Source organism: Gorilla gorilla, chromosome 17 (assembly GCF_029281585.2).
Source record: "Gorilla gorilla gorilla isolate KB3781 chromosome 17, NHGRI_mGorGor1-v2.1_pri, whole genome shotgun sequence".
Taxonomy (NCBI): domain Eukaryota; kingdom Metazoa; phylum Chordata; class Mammalia; order Primates; family Hominidae; genus Gorilla; species Gorilla gorilla.
In genome coordinates, this window is record NC_073241.2 from 52,572,175 (window position 1) to 52,591,325 (window position 19,151).

The 19,151-nt window shown below is 41.9% G+C and overlaps 1 protein-coding gene across 11 annotated transcripts in view; it reads right to left on the minus strand.

Moving 5' to 3' along the window:
- The window catches only part of TMEM241 (transmembrane protein 241), a 143,673-nt gene that overhangs the window by 43,570 nt on the left and 80,952 nt on the right, over window positions 1–19,151 (minus strand). For 10 of the 11 annotated variants that reach the window (XM_031003665.3, XM_055368337.2, XM_055368335.2 and 7 more), the window contains 2 exons: window positions 16,882–16,951; window positions 12,510–12,603 (listed from right to left, as the gene is read on the minus strand). In XM_031003665.3, the coding sequence (XP_030859525.2) occupies window positions 12,510–12,603; window positions 16,882–16,951 (164 nt within the window). Of the gene's footprint in view, window positions 1–5,881; window positions 12,309–12,509; window positions 12,604–16,881; window positions 16,952–19,151 lie in introns of those variants that run through there. The other variant, XM_055368341.2, reaches the window with a different exon arrangement.

Genomic DNA, 19,151 nt, shown 5'->3' on the forward strand with positions numbered 1-19,151 from the left:
AAATTCTATAGGCTGGGTAGCTTACAAGCAATAAAGATTTGTTTCTCATAGTTCTGGAGGCTGGTAAGGCCAAGGTCACAGCCCCTGCAGATTCCGTGTCTGGTGAAGGCTGCTGTCTCAGAGATGGCACTTTCTCATGGCATCCTCAGGGTGGAAGAAGCAAGGCAGCTCTCTGGGACCTCTTTTACAAGGACACTAATGCCCTTCATGAGGGCTCTGCCTTCATGAGCTACTCATCTCCCAAAGTCCCCGCCTCTTACTACCATCACCTTGGGGCTTAGGATTTCAACGTATTAATGTTAGGGGAACATAGACATTCAGACTAGAGCAAAGGGGTTCCGCGAATAGTGACCAAAGTCAAACAGTGAGTACTTCTTCCTTTCCTTTTTCCCCCTGAAATCCCAGTCTCTCTACCACGCACCTCATGGAAAAGACTAGAGCCTCCGTGCATGCCTCTCTCCTATCACTGCCCAGGACATCTCTAGTACCACCCAAACTGTAAGAATCTAGTGCCTGGGCAACATAACAAGATCTCATCTCTACAAAAAAATAAAATTAGCCTGGCATGGTGGTGCATGCCTATAGTCTCAGCCACTGGGGAGGCCGAGGCAGGAAGATTGCTTGAGGCCAGGAGTTTGAAGATACAGTTGCATGATGGCATCACAGCACCCGGGCCTGGGTGATACAGAGATCCTGTCTCTAAAAAAAAAAGAAAATCAAGTATATCTTAAAACCCCTGGAGTTGCCAGCTGTTTCAGGCCAGCAGTACATTATGACATAGTTTTAGGGAAGGGATAGGGGAGGCAAGTGAGGTACCTAGGCTGCAGCATTTGAGGAGGTGCTTGTTCACACTCAGGCACCAACCCAGCACTGCATGGCCCAAGAGTGAGGGCCACCTTCATCTTGGTCCTGTGTATATGAAAGATGAAATTCTAACAATGGAAAATATAAATGAAACCAAATCAAGAGATTTATTCTGAGCAAGCTATGAAAAGTTATTTTCCCAGGGCCACAGAAAAAAACAGACAAAGGCTGGGTTTTCTGCCTGTCATTGTCTTCGGGACATGAGATGGTGGTAGCAATTATGACATCAGCTTTAAATGAAGAAAGTGATCTTACAGAGGCAGCTTTGAAAGGAGGAGCACAGGCTGGCTCCTCAGGCCCCACAAGCATTGCCGCTGCTGTCCGGGGAAGCTTCTCTGCCCCTTGCTCTTGCGCCACATAAACTCACTCTGACCTCCGCTGCTTCTTTCCAGTGATGCTGAGAACTCAAGTCAGTCTGAAGTTAACAAGAGTAAGACAAGGCACTACTCAATCCAGGAAGAATTCTCATGTGAGGATTGAAACCTGCTGGAGAAACTGCCTAGGAGAAAAGTATAAACTCACACACACCACATCTTCCTTTCACGTCTACACATGTCCCTGCATTTCTCTTCAATTTGTTCACTTTGTTCTGCCTGAGTGCTTTACGTCATATGTGAGAGGGGATCCTGAGATTTTATGAAGATGCAGTTAGATTTTACATGCCCAAATTTACCAAAATGAGAGATTATTTTTTAAAGGGTTGCTAAATATTCCGACACTTTTGGCTTCTTAAATTTTTTCTCGAATGCCCAGAGAGAAAAACAACAATAGTGATAACAACCTAAAATGACTTCAAAGGCACTTTTTCCCCACGCTAAGTATTCTCAAATCTGAGGAAGATACTGAAAAAGGTGAGGACCAGAGACAGACATGGATGCCTTCTCTCAGAACTTGGAACTGAAGAAGTTGATGTGACATCTTCGAAAACAGCCTCCAAATGGGTCCTTTTGGAGCAGTGAAGAAGGCCCCTCGGCCCCCTTAACGACCTCCCTCCCTGTGTATTTTTTAGTCTTCACATAAGCCCGATTCTCCTCTGGCACCACTGAAACATCCTTCTGAGTCACTTTCTGAACATGCTGGCACCCAGTGTAGGCACAATGACATCATGGGAATGCTGTATTGCTAAGTACGATTTTGTTGTATTTCAAATGTCAGCACGTTTTGATGTGTAGGTGGTTCAAAGAATGGATACATATTCTACCACGGAGGATCACAAGCTTATTTTCAAATAGGAAGAAGAGAGAGAGAAGGGAGATTGCTCGATGTACCCAAGGCTGGAAGAGATAGATCTTAATGGCTCATTGAATCCAATTTTCATTTAAGAAGAATTAGCATGAAACCACAGCAGCCAATTAAAAATCCTCCCTCTTCTGAATTAAGTATTGAAGAGAAAAATTATAAACTTCCCTCAGAATTTAAGAAGAAAAGAAAAATACAATAAATAAAAAAGAGACTTGAAACTAGTTGTCAAATAGGTTAACTCACATACACAGGAAAAAAAAAAATGTCCTAAATCCTAAAGGACAGGATTTAAGCACTATGCTTTGAGCACTATTACTTTACAGCTTTCAGGGATGATTTGCATGCCATAAAATTCACTTATTATAAAGTGTAATGATTGTTAATGAACAAATTTAATAAATTAACTTAAATGATGATGCAACCATCACCACAATCCAGTTTGAAAGTTTCCATTAGCCAAAAAACTTCCTTTGAGTCTATTCACAGTCAATTTCTTTCTCTAAGAAACCACTGGTATACTTTCTGTCTCTATAAATTTGCCTTTTTATGGGCATTTCACACAAACTGAATAATACTATATGTATTCTTTTGTGACTGGATTCTTTAGCTTAGCATAATATTTTTGAGGTTCATCCATGCTGTAGCAATGTATTAATAGCCCATTCCTTCTGATTATTGAATAGTATTCCAAATTGTATATATATATACTATATCTTATTTATATATTCACTAGTTGATGGACATTTAGAATTATTTCCAGTTTGGGTATCTTATGAATAATGCTAATATGAACACTCATGTATGAGTTTTTTGTGGCCATGTATTTTCATTTCTCTTGGGTAGATTCTTAAGAATAGAATTGCTAGGTTGTAGTCACTTTATGTTTAATCTTCTAAAACTACCAAACTGTTTTTGAAAGTGGCTGTATATATGCCTACCAGCAATTTATGAATGTTCTGGTTTCTCCACATCCTTGCCAACATTTGGCACTGTCTGTACCTTTTTAAAAAATTATAGTAGTGGGTGCGTGGTGATATCTCATCATGGTTTCAATTTGCATTTCTCTAATGACTAGTGATGCCAAACACCTTCCTATGTACTTATTAACCATTTAGATATCTTCTTTTATGAAATATCTGTTCATGTGTTTAGATCAGTTTTATTTTTTATAAGTATCTTTTTTTTTTTTGAAATGGAGTCTTGATCTGTCACCCAGGCTGGAGTGCAGTGGCACAATCTTGGCTCAATGGAACCTCCACCTCCTGGGTTCAAGTGATTTTCCTGCCTTGGCCTCCCAAGTAGCTGGAACTACAGGCGTGCACCACCGCACCCAGATAATTTTTGTATGTTTAGTAGAGACAGGGTTTCACTATGTTGACCAGGCTGGTGTCGAACTCCTGATCTCAGGTGATCCACCTGCCTCGGCCTCCCAGAGTGCTGGGATTACAGGCATAAGCCACTATGTCTGGCCTCAACATTATCATTTTATTTATTTATATTTTTTATTTTTATTTTTATTTTTATTTTTTTTTTTGAGACAGAGTTTCACTCTCGTTGCCCAGGCTAGAGGGCAATGGCGTGATCTCGGCTCCTGGGTTCAAGCGATTCTCCTGACTCATCCTCCTGAGTAGCTGGAATTACAGGCATGCGCCACCACACCTGGCTAATTTTGTATTTTTAGTAGAGACAGGGTTTCTCCATGTTGGTCAGGCTGGTCTCAAACACCCGACCTCAGGTGATCCGCTCACCTCCGCCTCTCAAAGTGCTAGGATTACAGGTCTGAGCCACCAAGCCTGGCCTATTTATTTATTTTTAACTTGTATTTTTTTTTAACTTTTAGGTTCAGGGGTACATCCCCAGGTTTGTTATATAGGTAAATTGCATGTCACAGGGGTTTGATGTACAGATTATTTCATTGCCCAGGTAATAAGAATAGTACCCAACGGGTAGTTTTCCAATCCTCTCTGTCCTCCCATCCCTCACCCTCAAGTAGGCCCCGGTGTCAGCTGTTACTTTCTTTGCATCCATGTGTTCTCAATGTTTAATTCCCACTTATAAGTGAGAACATGCGATATTTGGTGTTCTATTCCTATGTTGTTTCGCTTGGGATAATGGCCTCCAGCTCCATCCATGTTGCTGCAAAGGACATGATCTCATTCTTTTTTTTTTTTTGAGATGGAGTTTTGCTCTTGTTGCCCAGACTGGAGTGCAATGGCGCTATCTCAGCTCACTGAAACCTCCACCTCCCAGGTTCAAGTGATTCTCCTGCCTCAGCCTCCAGAGTAGCTGGGATTACAGGTGCGTGCCACAACGCCCAGCTAATTTTTGTATTTTCACCATGTTGGTCAGGCTGGTCTCGAACTCCTGACCTTAGGTGATCCACCTGCCTCTGCCTCCCAAGGTGTTGGGATTACAGGTGTGAGCCACCATGCTCGGCCAATCTCATTCTTTTTTATGGCTGCATAGTATCCCACGGTGCATATGTGCCACATTTTCTTTATCCAGTCTACCACTGATGGGCATTTAGGTTGATTCCATATCTTTGCTATTGTGACTAGTGCTGTGATGAACATACATGTGCATGCGTCTTTATGGTAGTACAATTTACATTCCTTTGGCTATATGCCCAATAATGGGATTGCTGGTTTGAATGGTAATTCTGTTTTAAGTTCTTTGAGCAATCAACAAACTGCTTTCCTTTAGACTATTTTTAAATTGGGTTGTAGGTCATCTCACTGAGGTGTAAGAATTCTTTATATATTCTGGATATAGTTCCTTTATCAGACGTTATGATTTGCAGATATTTTCTCCTAGGCTGTGGCTTACCTTTTAATTTTCTTTTTTTTTTTTTTTTTGTTTTGAGACAGAGTCTTGCTCTGTCGCCCAGGCTGGAGTGCAGTGGCGTGATCTCAGCTCACTGCAAGCTCTGCCTCCTGGGTTCATGCCATTTTCCTGCCTCAGGCTCCCGAATAGCTGGGACTACAGGTGCCCGCCACCATGCCTGGCTAATTTTTGTATTTTTAGTAGAGACCGGGTTTCACCATGTTAGCCAGGACGGTCTTCATCTCCTCACCTCGTGATCCGCCCGCCTTGGCCTCTCAAAGTGCTGGGATTATAGGCATGAGCCACAGCACCCAGCCTACCTTTTCATTTTCTTAATGGTGTTTTTTGAATTGTAAAAAGTTTTAAGTAAACTACATTTTATCAATTATTTTATGACTTATGCTTTTGGTGTCATATCTAAGAATCTGCCAAACCCAAGGCCATTAAGGCTTTTTGTTATGATTTCTTCTAATAGTTTTCCAGTTTTAGCATTACATTCAGGTCTGTGATCCATTCTCAGTTAATGATGGGGAGCAAGGATCTAAGATTGTTTATTTGTAGGTTGGTTTGTATATGGATATCTGATTGCTCCAACACCGTTTCTTGAAAAAACAATCCTGGCCAGGCGCGGTGGCTCACGCCTGTAATCCCAGCACTTTGGGAGGCCGAGGTGGGCGGATCGCTAGGTAGGAGTTCAAGACCAGTCTGACCAACATGGTGAAACCCTGTCTCTACTAAAAATACAAAAATTAGCCGGGCATGGTGGTGGGCACCTGTAATCCCAGCTGCTCAGGAGGCTGAGGCAGAAGAATGGCTTGAACTCGGAAGGTGGAGGTTGCAGTGAGCCAAGATCGCACCACTGTACTCCAGCCTGGGCGACAGAGGGAGACTCCATCTCAAAAAAAAAAAAAAAAAAAAAAAAAAAAATTCTTTCTTCATTGTGATTGGCACCTCTGTTGAAAATCAATTGACCATAAATGCCTATCCCTACACCAATACCATAATGTCTTGATTATTCCAGCTTAGTACTAAATTTTCAAATCACATAATTGAAGTCCCCCAACTTTATCTTTGTCAACATTGTTTTGGCTATTGCATTTCCAAATAAATTTTAGATAAATTTGTGAATTTCTACCAGAAAAAAAGCCTGCTGGGATTTTGACAGGGATTACACTGAATCAATTTAGCAAAAATTTCCATCTTAACAATATTGCATCTCTTGATTTTTTAAGATTTTATTTAATTCCTCTCAAAAAGGTTTTATAGTTTTCAATGTATAAATGTGATACTTCTTTGTTAAGTTCCAAAGTATTTTTTCCATTTTGATGCTATTGTGAATGGAATTGTTTTCTTAATTTTATTTTAATAAACATGACTTTTCATTACTAATATATAAAACTTTGAGCTGGGTGCACTGGCTCATACCCGTAATCCCAGCACCTTGGGAGGCTGAGATGGGAGGATTGCTTGAGGCCAGGAGTTTGAAACTAGCTTGGGCAACATAAGACCCCATCTCTACAAAAAAAAAAATATTTTTAAAGTAAAACTAGTTTTATTTATTTATTTAAGAGACAAGGTCTTGCTCTGTCACTCAGGCTGGAGTGCAGTGGTGACAATAGCTCACTGCATCCTCAAACTCCTGAGCTCTGGCGATCCTCCTGCCTCAGCCTCTTGAGTAGCTGGGAATATAGGCACATGCCACCATGCCAGACTACTTTTCTTATTTTTTGTAGAGACAGGATCTCACTATGTTGCCCAGGCTGGTCTCAAGTGATCTTCCCACTTCAGTCTCCGAAAGTGTGAGGATTATAGGCATGAGCCACCACACCCTGCCTTCAACTATTTTTATAGTTTCCTTGGGATTTTCTATATATATGATGGTCTCATTTGTGAATAAAGACAATTTTACTTCTTCCTTTCCAATCTGGATGCTTTTTTTTTTCCTATTGCATTGCCTATTGCATTCCTAAAAACTCCATTCCAATTTTCAATAGAAATGGTGAAAGTGGACATTCTTATGTTGCTCCTGATCTTAGGGGGAAAGTATTCAGTCTTCCCCTGTTAAAGATAATGTTAGTTATAGGATTTTCACAGATTTTATCAGGTTCTCTTATATTACTAGTTTTTTGAGAGTTTTTATAATGAATAGATGCTAGATTTTGTCATGATTTATCTGAACCTATTGAAATGATCATGTATTTTTGTTCTTTATTCTGTGAAAACAAGGTATTACATTAATTAATTTTTGTATGTTAAACCAACTATGCATTCCTGAGATAAATCTCACTTGATTATGGTGTATAATTCTTTTTATATGTTGCCAAATTTGGTTTGCTAAGATTTTGCTAATATATTTGTCCCTATGTTCATGAGGAATATTGGTAATTTTCTTATTATTTGTTTTATCTGGCTTTACAGCTGGGTAACCCACCTCACAGAATAACTTGGGAGTTATTCCCTCTTCCTTTAGTTTCTAAAAGAATTTGTTTTAAAACATTTCTTCTTTAAATATTTGATAGAATTCATCAATAAAGCCAACTGGGGCTGAGCTTTTCTTTTCCTAAAAACCTAAGAAAGATTTTAAATTACTTATTTTTATTTACTTGTTATGGATGTATTCAGATTTTTCATTTCTTCTTGAGTCAGTTTTCTTTATTTGTGCCTTTCTGGGAATTTGCCCATTTCATCCAAATTGGCTAATTTTCTGTCATGAAGTTATTCAAAATCTGAAGTTATCTACAATATACAATCCTTTTAGCTTCTATAGGATCGGTAGTAACATCATTTTTTTCATTTCCAATTTTGATAATTTGCATCTCTCTCTCTCTCTTTTCTCTCCTATCTCTCTCTCTCTCTGAGACAGGGTCTCACTCTGTCACCCAGGCTGGAGTGCAGTGGCGTGATCACGGCTCACTGCATCCTTGACCTCCCAAGTGATCCTCCCATTTCAGCCTCCCAAGTAGCTAGGATTACAGGTATGTGACACCATGTTCAGCTAATCATTTAAAATTTTTTTCTTGTAGAGATGGGGTTTCACTACGTTACCCAGGCTGGTCTTGAATTCCTGGGCTGAAGTGATCTTCCTGCCTTGGCCTCCCAAAGTGCTTGGATTATAGGCATGAGCCACCATGCCTGGCCTCTTTTCTCTTATTTTCTTGGTCAGTCTAGCCAGAGGTTTGTCAATGTTGCTGATGTTTTCAAAGAATCAACATTAATATTCTACATTATTTTTCTGTTTTCTATTTCATTAATTTCCACATTAAACTTTATTACATCCTTCCTTCTGCTTACTCTGAATTTAGTTTGCCCTTTCTTCTTTTCTAGTTTCTTAAGATGGAAGCATAAGTTATTGATTTGAGACCTTCATTCATTTCTGATATAGGTGTTTACAGATATAAATTTCCCTTCAAGCACTACTTTAGCTGCATCTATAAATTTTGATATGTTGTATTTCTGTTTTCATTTGATTGAAAAATTTTAATATCCATTGTAATTTCTTCCTTGACCTACAAACTATTTAGAAGTATATTTAATTTCCAAATAAATGGGGTTTTCCTAGATTTTTTTCTATTGTGAATTTCAAATTTAATTCTGCTATGGTCAGAGAACATACTTCATATGATTTCAATCTTTTAAAACTTGGGAGTTGTTTTGTCAACCAGCATACTATGTATTGTGGAGAATATTCCATGTGCACTTGAGAAGAATGTGTATTCTGAAATCAATTGGTGGGGTGTCACATAAATGTCAGTTATGTCAATTCGTTGATAGTGTTGTTCAAGTCTTCTATGTACTTCTATATTCATGCTTTTCTACTGAGTTGTTCTGTCAACTGCTGAGAGTGCAGTATTGAAATCTCCAATCAGTATTGTTAAATAATCTATTTATCTTTTCTATTACTTGTTGTTTCACATATCTTGGGGTGCTGTTTTAGGTGTATATATATTTAGAACTGTTATATCTTCCTAGTGCATTAACACTTTTATCATTATTAAATGTCCCTATTTTTTCTCTAGTAATATTTCCTGTTATAAAGTCTATTTTGTCTTATTTTAATATAGCCACTATACCCAGCTCTCTTATGGTAACTGTCTGTGTGGTTCTTCCATCTTTTTACTTCCAGCCTACTTGTGTCTTTTACTTTAAGGTATAACTGTTATAGATAGCATATAGCTCATATAGCTGGATTTTGTTTTTTAAAAATCCAATATGACAATCTCTATTTTTTGTCAGGTATTTAGTCTATTCATATTTAATGTAATTACGGATATGGCTGCTAGCAACAAATCTCTTAGTTTTTATTCATCTAGGAATGTTTTTATTTCTCTTTCATATTTGAAGAATAGTTTTGCTGTATATCAAATCCTTGGTTGACAGGTTTTTCTTTCAGCATGTTGAATGTGTCACCCCACTTGCCTTCTGGCCTCCACTGTTTGTGATGAGAAGTTAGCCACTAATTGCACTGTTGTTCCCCCATGTATGTTGAATAATTTCTCTCTTGCCACTTTTAAGATTTTCTCCTTTGTCTTTCAACAGTTTGATTATAATGTGTCTAAATCTCTTTTTGTTTATCTTACTTGGGACTCACTGAACTTACTGAATCTGTAAATTAATATTTTTCAACAAATTGATTTCTTCAAATATTGTTCTAACCCTCTCTTCTCTTCTGGGATTCTTATTACACATATGTTTGTTGCTATATTTGATGTCTCACAGGTCTCTGAGGCTCTGTTCACATTTCTTCAATTTAAAAAAAACCTGTTTTTGGCCGGGCACGGTGGCTCACGCCTGTAACCCCAGCACTTCGGGAGGCCAAGGCAGGTGGATCACGAGGTCAGATATCGAGACCATCCTGGCTAACATGGTGAAACCCCGTCTCTACTAAAAATACAAAATATCAGCCGGGCATGGTGGCACGCACCTGTAGTCCCAGCTACTCGGGAGGCTAAGGCAGGAGAATCACTTGAACCCAGGCAGTGGAGGTTGCAGTGAGCTGAGATGACACCACTGCACTCCAGCCTGGGCGACAGAGCGAGACTACGTCTCAAAAAACAAAACAAAACAAAACAAAAACCTATTTTTTTAGATTGAATTATTTCATTTGCTTTACCTTCCAGTTCACTTATTCTTTCTTCTGCCATGTCAAATCTGTTGAGTTCCTCTAGAGCACTTTCAGTTCAGTTATTGTACTTTTTACCTCTAGAATTTCCATTTGGTTCTTTCTTTTCCTTTCTGTAAATAATTTATATCTCTTTATTGAGATTCTGTATTCACTGAGTCTTTGCTTCAATTCTTTAAACATGGTTTCCTTTTGATTTCTGAATAAATTTAAATAGCTGCTCTGTAGACTCTTTAGGCTAAATCCTACTTCTGAGGACAGACACCCAGAGATAGTTCCTACTGACCACTTTTTTACTACACACAGATCACATTTTGCTTCTCTGAATGTCTCTCATGTTTTTGTTGAATACTGAACCTTTTACATAACATACGGTAGCAACTCTGAAATCTGACTTTCCCCACAAGATTTGTTGTTATTGTTGTTTTGCTTATTTAGTGATTTTCCTGGACTAAATTGTGAATGTGAAATCTGTCTCCCATATAAGCTACAGCTGCTGATGTCTTTACTCAAATTTTTTTCTTGTTTTTATTTTTAAATCTGGTGTCTAAGGGTCATCCTCATGTCTGCATAGCTTAGTGTTCTGGCAAAGACTAGTCAGAAATTTTGCTCCAACACCTTGGGCCAGAAAGGCTTCTCCCTGATCCTGACTCTGTGTGCGGGCTGGGAGAGCACATTCAAACCCCAGGCTGTTTTCACATCTGCCCTGGCTTTTACTTTCTGCTAGCTCTTTCACAGCTCCTCTGTGTGTGTATGCAGGCTCTGCTGGCCAGGAATATGTAAGCCTGTTCCATCACTACTGCTCATATACACAGACTAAGTTCAATCTGGGACATATTAAAAAAAATCAAGCCCCTGATAGCTGTCTCATCTCTCAGAACTACCTATTAAGTCCCCCACTAGACCACTGGTCCACTGCTTGTTCCAAAGAGGACTATCAACTCAAGCTAGTAAAGCTACTGGCCTTTTGTGTTCATGCACCACCGAGTTGGCCTATTTAACAGACAATCTCCAAACAGAGTGAACCCCTCTTGGAAGTGGTGGTAAGGCTGCTGGTCTTCACAGCCTAGCCTGCTCTGGTTGAACTATCACACTGGGGAGGAGGGAATGGGAGTGATGATAGGCAAGAACACCACAGATTCGTTCTGTTCCTACCCAAAGGTTAAAAGTTTTCAGGAACAAATGCGTCTCAGTTTATTGCATGTATTTGGTCAATTTTTAGGGACCTGAAATGGATGTTTTTGAGTTTTCTTCCAGCTTTCTAGCTGTTTTTTGGGTAGAGGTTTCATCAGCCTCCTCACTCTGTCATGCCAGAAATCAATATCTCAGCTACTTTTTACATTCTGCTAGAATTGGAATTATTAATGCTATTAAAAAATAGGCCATGTGGGCCGAGCACGGTGGCTCACACCTGTAATCCTAGCACTTTGGGAGGCTGAGGTGGGTGGATCATTTGAGGTCAGGAGTTTGAGAACAGCCTGGCCAACATGGTCAAACTCCATCTCTACTAAAAATACAAAAATTAGCTGGGTGTGGTGGCACACACCTGTAATCCCAGCTACTTGGGAGGCTGAGTCAGGAGGATTGCTTGAGCCTGGGAGGCAGAGGTTGCAATGAGTTGAGATCATGCCACTGCACTCCAGTCTGGGCAACAGAGTGAGACCCTGTCTCAAAATAAAACAAAACAAAAACAAAAAAACAAACAAAAAAAAATGCATGGGGATGAAAATCTCATTAAAAATCTTATTTTCAAAGCAAAATGTTTGAGGTTTTTTTCTGGAGAAAATTCAACCCATAAAACACAAAGATGACTAAAAGCCCAAGTTAAATAATGATTTCATTAAATTAAATTTAATTAATTAAGGAGGCTTACTCCTTGAAAGCAGCATCTAGAGCTCTACAACTTGCCTCCCTCACAGGCACTAAGGAAATGAAACGTGCCAACAGAAGTTGGCCCCACCATGTTTCAGTTAAGATTGGCCATCCCACAGCCACTTCCCCGCTCCTTCTGTTTCTTTGTGGTTCCCCCACCACTTTATCTTATGCTTCCCCCATAGTCATTCGGATACACAGAGGTTGTTCTTAGAATAATCCCTTTTCTAAGGTTTCATAGAAATGCCCCAACCTGGCCATTTGTCTATCTTCCTTTCTCTATCACCTCGGATCGACTGAGTCCCCTTGTGTAAGTCACTTGAGCTCTGGACACCTGCACAGCCTCCAGGAAGGAAATAAGGAGCCTATCCATGATTGTCTTCCAGGACTGTAAGAAAGATGAAATATGCCATGTTGATAAAATGAGCAGGCCTCAGAAATCGTTACCTGAATGAAGGAAGGATCAGGCTCAGGGACAGCGCCTAGAAGTGGTCTCATGAAGCTCAAACAACTTCACATTACCCAGGTTCTGAGATCTTTGGATACACAGGCTCTTGAGAGAGAATTTCCCACCCCTCTTGTCTCTTACCTTAGCAAAGAAAATCCAGGCTGCACACTGCCCTGGGGCCAGAAGGTTTTTTAGCTTCACTGTACTGAACATGAGAAAGAATCCCAAAAATCCACTGGAAGGAGAAAAGTTTCTCTTGTTAGTGAGGTTTGTCTTCCCTTAGCCAATGGCTGACTAGTTTCTGCTACATTTTACCAATCAATTTCAAATTATTATGCAACCTCTACCTCATCTGTGTTTTCTAGATCTGTGATCTCTGGATGAAAATAAAAAAAATTTTAAAGTCATTAAGCTCTGCTTTTCTAAGGAGCTATGGTGGGAGAATTTTGATTAGAGGAATGGTGCAAAGAAATTCCAGAGGCCTCTGGCTAAATCATGAAAGAAAAAAAAGGTGGAGGACAACACCTCTTGTTCCTTCCCATAGAACTTCTGGAGTTTTGGTGCTTGGCAAGGCAGAGCTTAAATTTTTTTCAAGCAAGATAAACTGGCAGGAAAAGACTTCCAAAGGGAAACTCACCATATGAGAAGAGAGAGTCTGGACTGGCCTCCAGGCTCATAAGAATCTGAAGGGGAAGGCTGGCTTCACTGACACATATGGCTGAGGCCAGAAGTCCCCCAAACCAGGCTGTCCTGCCATAGGAGGTATGCTTTGGAAATGATGCCTACACATGTGTGTGAATGGAAAGATCCCCACTCGAGAACCTGAGGAAGGGGCAGCATCTTGGGGCTATTCAGAAGTCTGGACCAACAAGGGCGAGGGCACAGCAGTGGATGGAGATGCAGTTGCCTGTGCTGCAACTATTTTCAAAAGTGCCCTGTGTGGCCAAGGCCAAAGCAAAGGGAGCTCCAAATGCTTCCTGGTATCTGAAGGCAGGACAACTGGGGAAGAGGTGAGACAGACTGTGTGTGTGTGTGTGTGTGTGTGTGTGTGAGAGAGAGAGAGAGAAAGGCTGACTTCATGCAAATATGTGCAAGTGGTGGTTTGAGTGTGACTGTTATTTGAACTTGAAAATTGCAAAGTAAGAGATATGACTGCAGTTGTAACTCCAAGCTAGAGAGGCAAGCCCTGTGAGTTGTACTTCATTTGCATCTCCAGACCCTTGACTGCCACACTTCCATCTGACCTTATACAGGCACTGGTGCGCAGCTCCAATGCTGATCATAAACTCTGAGCAGGAAAAGCCCAATCTTGGGCTGCTCTTCATATTTTCAACAGAGCCTAATATGGTGCCTCAGTTACGGTACACATTAACTAAATGCTTGTCAGGTTGAATTGGAAGCAGACTGAATTGAATTGAACACACCTAAGGCCAAATGTCACAGAAATGTATACCTTTACTTCATTAGATTAGACTAGTTCACAGCCACATTCTTGGGGCAGGACTAAAGACAGGCATTAGGTTTCCCCATGTGTATTTCAGCCTGTTTGGCCCTAATGACCTGCAAAGTTTGTTCCAATTTGCATCAGCAGTCATGGGAGGCTGAACAGCTATGGATTAAGATGTCAAGTTACTCACACCCAAAAGGCAAAGAGGGCCCATGGGTAAGCAGCAGGCCTACCCAATCACACCCAGTGCCTGAATTTCTATTCCTCACTGTGCTTACTGACCCTCGTAACCTTAACCAAATCCCCCTTCCCACCTTTTTGTCTCAGGTTCAGTTGCCTTAAAGTAGAAATAATCATAGCAGTCCTCATCCTATCTTAATGGAAACCAGAGGCTTTTACAACAGTAAGATTACCTATCCCCAAAGTCTCACTTTATTAACAATGAAACTGGGGCACAGGTACAATTAGAATCCAGGTCTCCATGGCTCTTCAGATCTCTGGACCAGCAAGGGCGCTGGCACAGCAGTGGACAGATGTAGTTGCCTGCACTGGAACTATTTTCAAAAGTGCCACTGTGTGGCCAGAGCCATAGCAAAGGGAGCTCCAAACTCTTCCTGGCATTTGGAGGCAGGACAACCGAGGAAGACGTGAAGCTTCATGGAAATGCGTTCTTGACCAGCTAGACAAAGAGTGAGATGTGGCCAGGTGCGGTGGCTCAAGCCCGTAATCTCAGCATTTTGGGAGGCCAAGGCGGGCGGATCACAAGGTCAGGAGATCAAGACCATCCTGGCTAACACGGTGAAACCCCGTCTCTACTAAAAATACAAAAAAAAAAAAAAAGAAAATTAGCCTGATGTGGTGGCGGGCACCTGTAGTCCCAGCTACTCGGGAGGCTGAGGCAGGAGAATGGGTGAAGCTGGGAGGCAGAGCTTGCAGTGAGCCGAGATTGCACCACTGCACTCTAACCTGGGCGACAGAGCAAGATTCCGTCTCAAAAAAAAAAAAAAAAAAAAGATGTGCCAGGCACTGGTGGTCAAGAGGGAGGGGCTGAAAAGGGAGGCAGCAGTGCTCCAGGCTCCTCTTGTTGGCTCCCACCTCTGCATCCAAGGAAGTAACAACTTCACAGGTGCCTGCCCAACCTCCGAGACTTCCTTTCCCTCGAGTCTTTCCCTCTCCTCTATGCCTCTAGCCACAGGGGTGGCATGATTCCATGTTGACCTGTCCTCTCAGTGCAGACTCTGGGCCAGGATAAGCTCGTGCAGGTTTGTGACTGACAGGCTTCTGGAAGCATCTGGGGCCCTTTTGCATCACTTAACTTCTATGTCTGTGACTCATTTTTACATTACTCATGGATCTCTTATCTTTCTCCTTGCACTTTCAGCCCATCTACCCCTTGCTAGGGAGGCAGATCTGAAAAGCAGAGGGAGGCTCCCAGAAATGAAGGAATCTGGGAACAGGAGACTCCCTGTTAATGGGGTCTTTGGGCTATGGCTACCGTGCCCCTCCTGAGCCCCCCCAGAACCTCCTGAAGGTGACAATGCTCAGTCTGAGATATGGTGGAGCCTCTGAAATGAAACAGGGAAAACCAATGCATTCCTCAAAGAGGCTGAGCTCTGTACAGAAGCATGGGTAAAATGTAACAGAGTCACATCAATTCAAACAGAGATTTCCAGATCTTTAGAATAAAACAAAACCCTGATTTATCATGTTGCATTATGAGAAAGTTGCAGATTAAAAGGGGCAAAAATAGAGCCCAATTGTCACCCCACAAAGCCAACATCAATGGGCTGTGAACTGTGCTGCTCTGTTCCAAATAACCAAACAATGGTTGACCTCCCCTCTACACCCTGCTTGCCCATGCTGCCAAATAACCAGACTCAAAGGGAAACAAGTCCGCAGCCGCCCGCCCAGCACGAAGACTCATGCCATGTGATCCCAGCTAACGGGCAAGGCCTAACCAATTGACAGGAACTATGAAAGTGAATTGTGTCAGTGTTTTCCTGAAACTTTTCTGAGGGTGAGAAATAAATCATTCCAAGGCTCAAATGCAGAAACAAACTCTGTAATTATATTTTTTTTTTGGCCCAAACACACCAGAGGAGCAGGACATATCCACTAGCCACATAGCAGCTTTTTAACATTGTAAAGAATCACTGCTTCACAAGGCACTGTTTGATATCTGTGAGAACAGGTGGCCTGATTTTTACATAGCAATTCTTCATGATCTATTGACATTGTATTTACAGTCAACCTGAGTAGATCATCATAATGACCACCATTTACTGGGCCAGGCACAAAGCTTAAGACCCAATGATCATACAATTAGCAACAGCAATTCTGGGGTTCAACCTGGGTCAGTCTTTCTATCATATCGGGATACCACACATGCTTTGGACCTATCTACATAAGCCTTTCCACTTCTCGGCATGATGAGGTCAAGCAGAGTGGTGATCGTGGCAGGACATGGGGAGAGGGTGAGGATACACTTCAGTGTGTTCAGATGTAGCCCTCCAATTGGCCTATATCCCTGAGTCCTTCCCAAGACCAAGCACTAATGATCACCTGGTTGTCTAGACATCTCCTAGCCATCAGTTTCCAAAATCTATTTCCCAGAGTCCTCAGGTTTGGTGGAGGTTATTTTGGAGGTTGCCTTAAGGAGTAAGAAGGAGGCCAAGGGGAAAGCTGAGCGGGTGGGATTCTGAACCCAAATCTTCCCTTGAACTGGATCCATTTCATCAGTTTTATATATTGGAGTTCTATGTGAGATTCACTTGTGGAGGGGGAAAAAAGTGGGAGAATCCTAGCTCTAGAGCAAGCGTGAAAATCACTGTCTTGGCGGAGGGACTTCCATGGGCCAGGGGTCCTGGAAGGGCCCAAGTTGGCCCTGAGCATCTAAGGGTGCTAAGTGACAGCCTGCTGGTGACATAATGACTGCTTCCTTGCCTGCATCCACCACCACTCTCTCCTGCCACTCACTCAGGTCACTAGCAGTGACCCTGAACTTCACAGAGAGGAAGACACAGCGGACAGCACAGAAAGCATACAAATGAGTGAGCTTACGATTACCTGGCACAGCAGCTACCATGGAATCTGTAGAAGTACAGGAGTGGGAAGTCCAGGACGCTGAAGAGATCACCTGAGGGGAACAGCAATGGTGAAACAGTGACCCATGAGGCCTCACATGACCCTCTGCCCCACTGCCCCAGGAAATGCAAGGAGGGCGTCTTTAGCAGTCCTGTGCTTTCAGTCCCCTGGCATTGAATTCACTCCGGCATTCCCAGGGATTCTGTTACTGACATTGTCTTATCATGGTAATAACAGTATGATAATAATAATGCCCATTTAGTGAGAGCATGCCTTGTGCAGGGCCCAATACTAAAATCTTTATGTATTTATCTCTTTCAATCTTAGTAACAACTCTGTGAGGTTCTATTGTGCCCATTTAAACTAAGGCTCAGAGAAGTTAAGAAACATGGCTAAGATTGCACAACTCTTAAACTATGGAGCCAGAATGTTAACTCCAGTCAATCCAAACCTTAGGCTGTCTCCTCTCTACCAGGCAGCCAACCCTGCACAAGGGAGCATGCAGGATAAAAGAGTCTTTTTCAAGACTCTTTTCTTCTTTTCTGCCTTATATCTAAAAAAAGGTCATGAATGTACTGCCCTGACATTTTTTTTTTCATTTTTATGTTTAATGACTGCAAGAACAGCACGGGGGCCAGACCAACTGTGCAAATTCATTTTAGTTTGAGGTCCAAAGGGTACATTTATTTCTTGTGAAGTAAGTTCATTCTTTTAGTTCCACTTGGTGCAAGAGGAAATTATCACACATATTGGCTGCTTCCCTCTCTGGAATTTGAACTTGGTCACAAACAAGAAGTCAGGAGATTAAAAAAGCAGAAAGCCTTCCAAAAATGTCCAGAGAAAAGGAATTAAGCATTTCCACAGCAGATAGCTTGAGTCTTCCAAATCTGGAATTTCTGAACCCCTTGGAGAGCCTGGTCTTCCAGACCCCTGGGCCTTGGCCTGTCTCTCAGTTCTGGGGGCCTGGGGGGAGAGGGCTGATTTTCCTAAGTATTGCTAGTATATTAGGTGTACAGTGGAACACACAGGCAGCATTTCCTTCACTACTACGCTATTAATCAAGGGTTTCAGATCAAAAGACACGATGGGCTCCTATGCTTTCTTGGAGACCCAAACGATCTCAAATGATTCAACTATCTATTGGTAAGGAAAGTTCTGCGTTCAATTTCTTTGGAGGGTTTTTTAAAATTATGACTGTTATTTTCTTTGTGTTGTTTCTGCGAGTGAGTGTGTGTTTAACTACAAGGAAGGGATTTCTTGGGATCTGGTTTTCATGAAGCCCAACAAGATTTCTTGTTCTCTTTCAGCCACGATTCCTCTGAATAGCTCTACTGTCAAACTGTGTTGGTAGAGGGAATTTGTAAATGACAACATCAGTTGTCATTTAGTGTGCGAAGAGCGTGGATATATTCTGAAGTCCCTTTCCCCATAGAAGTGATAGGCAAGGGTGCCCTGGGGACCCCAGACCTAGAGAGTGGCCAGAGCCCTCCATTCAGGCAAAGTGGAGGGAGAGTCTGTCCACGTCCATGGAGAACTCGTTCCGTCTCTTTGGCAGCTGTGTGCTCTTGGCCCTTTCCCAATTTCCTTCTCAGTGTGAGAGGAACTGCAGCGCAGCCAGTGTGATAATGAGGAACGGCGGAGAGGGAGACGAATGAAACCTAGGGCCTTGAGTCCTCTCAGGCTTCACCCCTCTCAGCACCCAGTCTTTCATCAGAAATGCTCCAGCAGGGTGAACGGGACTCACGGCGCATGGCAGCTTTTACAGCCCAGCCCAGGCTTTGGAGGGGGTCTAAAGAGCAGAAGTGTGGTCAGAGGAAGACTAGGAGGGAGGAAAAGAAAGAAAGAAAAAAAAACACAGTCCTCGGGAAATAATAACCCCCACCCAAATCCTGAAAACTGACCCCATAATGAGAGAGAGAAAATAAGAATAGCTAGCCCTTACCTTTGAGCCATTTCTAAAACCATCACACATTGGTTTCTCACACACCACTTAGCTGACTTCACACCTGTCCCTCCTCCTAGAATTAGCGAGTCCTTGAGAGTGGGGATGCTATTTTCCTCACCCCTGCACCCACTGTGTGTCAGCACCATAACCAATATACCCAGCACACAGCAAGCACTACCAAACCAAGAGTATTGGAAAGACCTGATCATCTCTTGCCTTCCCTAGAGCTAATGTTCTAGTTTCCAGCTGGCTCTGTGGTCCTCAATTTCATGCTGACCTCAAATATTCCCCTTTGATGCCTTCCACC